Source organism: Gossypium hirsutum, chromosome D13 (assembly GCF_007990345.1).
Source record: "Gossypium hirsutum isolate 1008001.06 chromosome D13, Gossypium_hirsutum_v2.1, whole genome shotgun sequence".
Taxonomy (NCBI): Eukaryota; Viridiplantae; Streptophyta; class Magnoliopsida; order Malvales; family Malvaceae; genus Gossypium; species Gossypium hirsutum.
In genome coordinates, this window is record NC_053449.1 from 58,091,303 (window position 1) to 58,098,056 (window position 6,754).

The following is a 6,754-nucleotide window of genomic DNA, read 5'->3' on the forward strand; positions in this document are numbered from 1 at the left end:
ATAATAATAATAAAGTTAAATATTGAGAATGAAAAATGCTATGAAAAATGTGTTTCTAAAAATTATTTTTGAAAATTTTGATAATATTTACCATTATGTTAAAATGTGCTTTTTGGAAAGATAAATTGTAAAATAATAAGGGATAAAAAGGAAATTTTCTTGAAAAATATTTTTCTAAAAATCAAAAGCTAAAATTTTAATGGATGTAATGGATGTAATGGTGGATTCCAAAAATCCAATCTTGCATCTCCACTATTAATTTCCATATTCAAGTAAATGAAGGTCCATTTGAGTTTATCATGCTTAGAAGATGATTAAGATAAGGAAATCTATTGTCTCCATATATTTTCATTTTGTCCCACAATGTGTTGTCGTGTGATCTACTATAACTGGAGGAGGAGCACTCTTTCATCCATGACATTAAAGTATCCCCTTCTCTCATATGTTCTTTCGAGCTAATATTGAAGAATGTAATGTGGTGAAATCAATTTTTGATTGGGACGAGTGTTTAATGTTACAAAGTCTGACCTAAGAGTTAAGCTTTATTGTCACTTTTAAATTCTTGAATATATTTAGAAAGATCCTCAATGCCAATGTTTTTAAGTATCGAAACCTATTTAGGATTGATATGGAACATTGTGGGCTAGAAGAAATTTCTTTCAACCCATCTTTCATCTAATTAAAAGAAAAATCAAATAATGGCCCACTTCTTTTTATATATATACCACCATTAGAAACTTGTATTTATATACATCAACATTTGAAATATATCAAGAAGAAAACCTACTAAATGGATAGAATTTTGTCAATCCTAGCACTTGGGACCAAAGGCATGGGAGTTATTTTCAGACACCAAGTTAACTAATTGAACTTGTCATTCAGACATGTACCTAAAAAATAGTCCACCAAAGTAAAATACCACTAATATACATGCATCATCCTATGCCGAGTATAATCGAGTTTCAGCCATATTCCATGTTGAAAACAACATTTTTTTAAAAATATCGTCATACCATATTACCTGAGATTAAAAGATTAAGTGGGAACCATGATCAGGTCTAACAACAACTAAAAGAGTCCACATATGCAAAAAATTACATTCATTCCTACCAACCTTATTTCAACATTTTCACTACAAACACAGTAATGAACTGTAGATTTGCAAGTTTGCTTGCCGGGGGGCTCTTCATCGTCAACCCAATTTCCCCATGGGATTCAGGTTCACGATTCCATTGCAGCAACCGATTTGAACCCGAGAACGCTGTTTTATAAAATTTCATCAGGCATTGTGGACAACAGCAGCCCTTGAACAAACTCGCATCTTTTTGCCTTCTCTTCCTGATCCTTTACCGAAAGGGGAGACGACTTCACATTTCTGTCACCAAAACCAATTATCAGAACGAGAAAGCTGATAAAAGCATAAACATCATCCACAGGTAGGACAGACAAGAAATTCCCATGTAGTAGTTCACCCAAGAACTAACGTGCAATACAAATCATCAATTTCCTTTGAATATTTGAATAAGGCTTTAATACTAAAAGCTTGATGTGAAGTACCTAAATAAATAAACAAAAACTGGGATGACCAGAACAGATCTCATCCCCTTTCTCAAAGAACAACATCAAGTCTCATCTCCGTCTCATGACCCAAGTCTAATTCGTAAATACTATGTATTCATTTGTACATTAAGGGAACTGGATAATTAACACTATAGTAGAACTACAAGCTTACACTAACAATTTTTCTGCATATACCAAATTGCGAAACTTTTGAAGTGAGAACAACATGTCAGAAGATTAAGCCAATGGTGTCCTTGATTAAAGATATAGGGCTGCAGAAGTCACTAGTCCGGACCAGCAGCGTATATGTGACCCAGGTTAGTTTTTTTTTAACAAAATACATGATACGATCCAGAACATCTTGTTCCAATAACGAATGTAGGCATTTGTACATGCATAAAATAAAGTTGTATCATGTTAATAAGAGTGGCAAGTTGAATAAGCTGCATCTTTTCAAACTATGCCTTGAAAGATGGCTTCTCATTGAGAAACAGAACTTAAAGGTAGAACTTTAAGAGATGTTCATACCACACAAGGAGGCCATCGTAAGATTAGGTAGTTTGTCTAGGATTTCCAGTAACAAACAGATAAAAGACCATGCACATATAAAACACCTGCCTCAAGCAACATGGGGGCAAAAGGAACGATCAGATTCTAAAAGACAGTGAAACTTACCTTTCTGACTTATTCACGTCCGAACTTTTCTTAGTTGTTCTTGTTTCACGAGAAAAGTTAGGCTGGACACTAACAAAGTCATCAACCATGGGTAAAATAAATGAAGACAACAACGGATCAGGTGCTGAATTGGAAGACACTGTACAAGAAGAACCCCCGAAGAAGGACTGTAGATTTCCTTCTCGCAGCTCTTTCCTCAGAAGAGAAAGCGTGGAATGAGATCCACCTTTACGTGATTTCCTCTTGCGCTGCATGTAACCAACCGTTAAGGAAATGAAAATATATAAGTCCGTAGACTGATGTGATGGGGATATGACGAAGCTCCACGAACAAAGCTAGTAATGCTACTACTACTACTACATTAATGAAGTAGAGGAGCAAGTCATCTTGCATACTAACTTAAATGTTTTTAAAATGGTCCCAGCAATCAAAAGGAGCAAAGATGATAAAACTTGTAGCTAAAAAGGAGAAACATTATACAAATTTAGCAAAAAGCAATAATGATTTTCAAGGTGCATGTGGTGCGTGAAAAGAAAGAACTTATTCTATACAATTTAAAGAGGAAACTAGAAAGACAAAAAAATAACTCAATAGACAAGGATATCTTAAATATATTTCCATGTTGTAGGGTTATATGCGCAACCATATCAACGCCCACCCTCATTGCACAGACTGGACAAACCTGCAAACGAAAACAACCATAAAGAAAGGAGATTAGATTCAATAAAACCCTTTCCTCATTAGAATAAAAGAAACTCACACAGCTCGTGACAAGACAATCTATAAACAATAACTATAAAACTCCATTTTTCCGTACTTGAGTTAATTTTTCCGGTTAGCTAAACTTGAGTTCATAGTCCAAAACTAGTTCATCTAAATTTTAAATCTCATAATGAACATATATAGTCTAACTATCACGAGACTCAATTAAGTAAAATAACAGCTGATTTGTAACTTAAGTCCATAAAGCTTATAAATTTGAAACTTGGCAAAACACTTTTTAGTTCCTTTTAACAGGCTATACGGATTCAAATATCAACTCGGTTAAGTGAGCTATGCTACTTTAAACAAACATTAGTTACAAAGAGAACGATCACGCCAAAACTCCATCCAATATACATAAAAACAAAAAGGGTATTAAGAAATTAATGGGGGGGGGAATGCGTTACCCCATTTTTAGCCTCCACTGGATGCTCATCATCAATGTGACAACACAAGCCAACGATGTCGAAATACTCTGAACAAAAAGGGCATCGAAACTCCTCTCTTATTTCATCTTCTCCATCAATTTCTTCAAACCCCATAAGCATATCTGCACTTTCAACCCAATTCCACACAATTAAACCATTTTCTAAAAAAATAAAGGCAAAAAAGATGCTTCTCCTAATCGATTAAGTCAAGCTACTTCCTTTTCCTTCATTTTCCACCACACAACCCCCCCCCAAGAAAAAAAGACCGATGGAACTTCCAAAGCTTACCAGATCGTAATTGAAGAGCCGATTGATATCTCTTAGAAGCTGAAGAAAGACGAGCACTCCATGAATCAGCATCCATTGTTTCTAAATCACCCTCTTTTTTATACAAATTTTCAACCGAAAACGCGAAAAAGGAAGGATTTTAATTTGAGGGGTTAAAAATTCAATCTTTTGGAGCTCTGGTCTTAGATTTGTGAAAGCAAAATGAAATTAAAGTAAAGAGGAGGAGGAAGAGGCTAGTTAAGAGTTTGGGGTTTGATGATGAGACGCAGAAAAGGAAGAAGAGCTGCCTGTTGTTGTCCCTCTTCGAGAGTGAATTTCGTTGAAAGAGGAAATTTCATCTATCAAGTCTTTGCCTTTTATATTACTCTTATTTTCTTTTGCCTTTTTACGTTTTAATTTTTCTAATTTTGTAAAATTAAAAATTAAAAATACTCCCACTACCTTAATCAGATTATAAAAACTTATGGGTTCAGTTATTGTTTAATCCAACATTTTTTTTCGATGGATTGAGTAGGAATATTTTAGTGAATTTTGTTTTATTTTTCATATATTTATTATTTCTAATTTGTATTATTTTTTACTTTTCATCTATTAAGCATGTAAGTTTAATTTGGATGATTTTGAATAATGGTTAATATATGATAAACTAAATGTTAAAGTATTGGATGAAAAGGTATTTGACAAAATTTCAATTCAATCTCTCCTCTCCCCTGGATGAATCATATAGTCAATAGAAACCATGAACTTGAATAGAAGAGTTTACCCCACCCATGAGTAAATATTTCGTAGTAGCTTCATTAGATTACACATCTTTCTTGGCATATCCAAATAATAGGTAAGAGCATAAACCAAAACATTCTAGAGCTACAAAGATGATCAACTGCCAGTTGATACAATTATGAATAAAATAATCTTCAAGTAATAACATGTACAAAATTTGAATTCGTGTTATTTAAGTCAGAATCGAAATTTTAATCATTGAAAATAAATGTTAAAAGAACCAAAACAATAGCTTAATTATGAATTTTTAAGTATCACTAAGAATTTCCAAAATAAAGTTTAAATCCCAAGGTTTTTCCCATTTTGAATTGTGCTTTCTTTTGCTTTCTCTCTTCATTTTCAAACCATGAAATGAAGGTAACCATAATAATAACACAACCCTTCTCTCAGTTTTCTTTCCATTTCCCGGCAACCAAACAAAGAGGGACGTGCCTTGTGTTAGCTGCGATACATGTTCGTGGAAAAAGTTCTAACACAAGTAGTTTATATTTATAGAAACAGAGGCATAACACATTTGCGTTATTACTTCACTTAATCATATATATAGTTAAGCTGATCCTATCCTCAAAGGACAATGTCTGAATCATGACAACAGAAAAATATTCACTTGAGACAGTAGGGCAATTAAATAAAGTAAACCACTCTCATTTCATCATAAATACATTGATTTTTCAATCGAATTTCGCTGTTGATTAATTCTGTGTTTCTCTAGTTGTCAAGCAAAAACTAAGCCATAGGACATGGCCATCAAAGAAAAAGCAGCAAGTTCTTCATCCTCTCCTACCTTCCTTCTCCTTTGACACCTTTGCTTCTTCACTACCCATGTTAATGATGATGATCTTTGCAACAAAACTTCACTACTCAAAGCAAGTAATCTGATCTTAACAGCCTCACCTAACCCACTAAATCTACCACTAGGTTTCGTGTCATCAACAGACTCATCATTTGTTGTAGCAATAGAAGCAGAGCTTGTTGTGACGGTGCTGGATGATGATGATGACGATGATGATGATAAATGCCATTTCACTTTCTTCTTTTCTGATACTTCGTTTAAACCCAACATTGCTCTTCTTCTCTTCCTATATTTTATCCCACATGCATTGCACAATGACTGAAATTACCAAAAAGGAAACATACATAGCCCCATTAATCAACAATGACCTAATAAATTGATTATTGACCAAAGAAAATCATGTATGGGAAAAAAAAAAGATGAAAACTTTACAGGTGAAGGGTTTATAGTAAAGCTAATAAATGATATTAAAAGAAGACAATAAATAAAACCAGAGTTGAAATGATGAAATACCTTGGGGCCAGAAGGGCCACCTCTCCAAAGAGGGGTCTTTGTGGTCTTGCAGTCAGTACAAAACTTCTTCATGGTCTCACTCATTGTATCTTCATTCAATGATTCCTGAATCATAAACAGCAGTCAAATCAGTGTTTAAAACGAAAAGAAAGAAAGAAAGGTTTGAATTGAAGTTGATTTTGTTGACCAACCTGTTCTCTAAGATCCATAACACCCATGAACCAATTCTTCCAACAGATCTTACATTAAACAGGACAGCAAAAGGGGGGGAATAAAATGAATATTGGAGGTTGAAGAACAAAGAAGTACCAATTTGTAACTAAAAGAAATGTAAATAAGAGAGGGAAATAAAACATAGAAAGGAAAGAGCTTTTCGGCTTTCACAGATCAAAACCGAAGAACAGAGAAAAGCTTTTGTTATGAAAACGAGTAAGGAAAAAACATATTCAAAAAATGAAAAGAGAGACGGAGAGATAAGAGAACCGACAGGGATAGACACAAAAACCCTAGATAGAGTGTTATGAAAAGACGATAACACCCTTAGTATACCAAAGCGCCGCCTCCTATATTGATCAAAATGAAAAAACACCCGCCAAATTTTTTTAGGATGGCGCAATCCACGTGGCAACATGGAGGGGAGTGAGACTGAGAGGTAACTCCATGGTTAAATTTATTTTTAGTACTTGGGAGTTTTTGTTTTGTTTTTATAAATATGATTTACCATTTTTTGTGGTTAACTACAATAATTAATATAATTATTTCAATAAATTCTAGAAAATAGAAATAATTTTAAAATTTAGTTAATAAATTATGTAATTCAGAAATATTATTTTACCTTTTAAGTTTTAGGTTAAGTGGAAATGTTCTTTAGCAAAAAAAAAAAAAAATGGTGCTGTACAGTTTCTGGGAAATGAATTGAAATTATTGTACAACTTGAGTACAAGTCAGAAAGCTT

The 6,754-nt window shown here is 33.6% G+C and overlaps 2 protein-coding genes across 2 annotated transcripts; both read right to left on the reverse strand.

The window, feature by feature from the left end:
• Positions 1–1,266: 1,266 nt before the first annotated feature.
• On the reverse strand, positions 1,267–3,789 carry LOC107888326 (protein DEHYDRATION-INDUCED 19 homolog 3-like). Its single transcript, NM_001326745.1, has 5 exons — positions 3,714–3,789; positions 3,405–3,547; positions 2,840–2,917; positions 2,236–2,489; positions 1,267–1,375 (listed from the first exon to the last, which is right to left on the reverse strand). The coding sequence occupies exons 1-5, from the start codon at positions 3,787–3,789 to the stop codon at positions 1,267–1,269; spliced, it is 660 nt and encodes a 219-aa protein (NP_001313674.1).
• Positions 3,790–4,958: 1,169 nt separating this feature from the next.
• Positions 4,959–6,320, reverse strand: LOC107888327 (GATA transcription factor 15). The gene is made up of 3 exons (XM_016812397.2): positions 5,991–6,320; positions 5,800–5,904; positions 4,959–5,604 (listed from the first exon to the last, which is right to left on the reverse strand). The coding sequence occupies exons 1-3, from the start codon at positions 6,015–6,017 to the stop codon at positions 5,209–5,211; spliced, it is 528 nt and encodes a 175-aa protein (XP_016667886.1). The 5' UTR covers positions 6,018–6,320; the 3' UTR covers positions 4,959–5,208.
• Between the last annotated feature and the right edge of the window lie 434 nt (positions 6,321–6,754).

Bases quoted from the DNA above. Each gene is read 5' to 3' on its own strand.
- LOC107888326 (NM_001326745.1), bottom strand. From the start codon at position 3,789: ATGGATGCTGATTCATGGAGTGCTCGTCTTTCTTCAGCTTCTAAGAGA. The intron at 2,918-3,404 runs GTAACGCATTCC...TTTCGTTTGCAG, and splicing joins CAGTGGAGGCTAAAAATGGG to GTTTGTCCAGTCTGTGCAAT. The intron at 1,376-2,235 runs GTAAGTTTCACT...TTTTGGTGACAG, and splicing joins GACGTGAATAAGTCAGAAAG to AAATGTGAAGTCGTCTCCCC.
- LOC107888327 (XM_016812397.2), bottom strand. From the start codon at position 6,017: ATGGGTGTTATGGATCTTAGAGAACAG. The intron at 5,905-5,990 runs GTTGGTCAACAA...TTTATGATTCAG, and splicing joins TTATGGATCTTAGAGAACAG to GAATCATTGAATGAAGATAC. The intron at 5,605-5,799 runs GTATTTCATCAT...TGGTAATTTCAG, and splicing joins GTGGCCCTTCTGGCCCCAAG to TCATTGTGCAATGCATGTGG.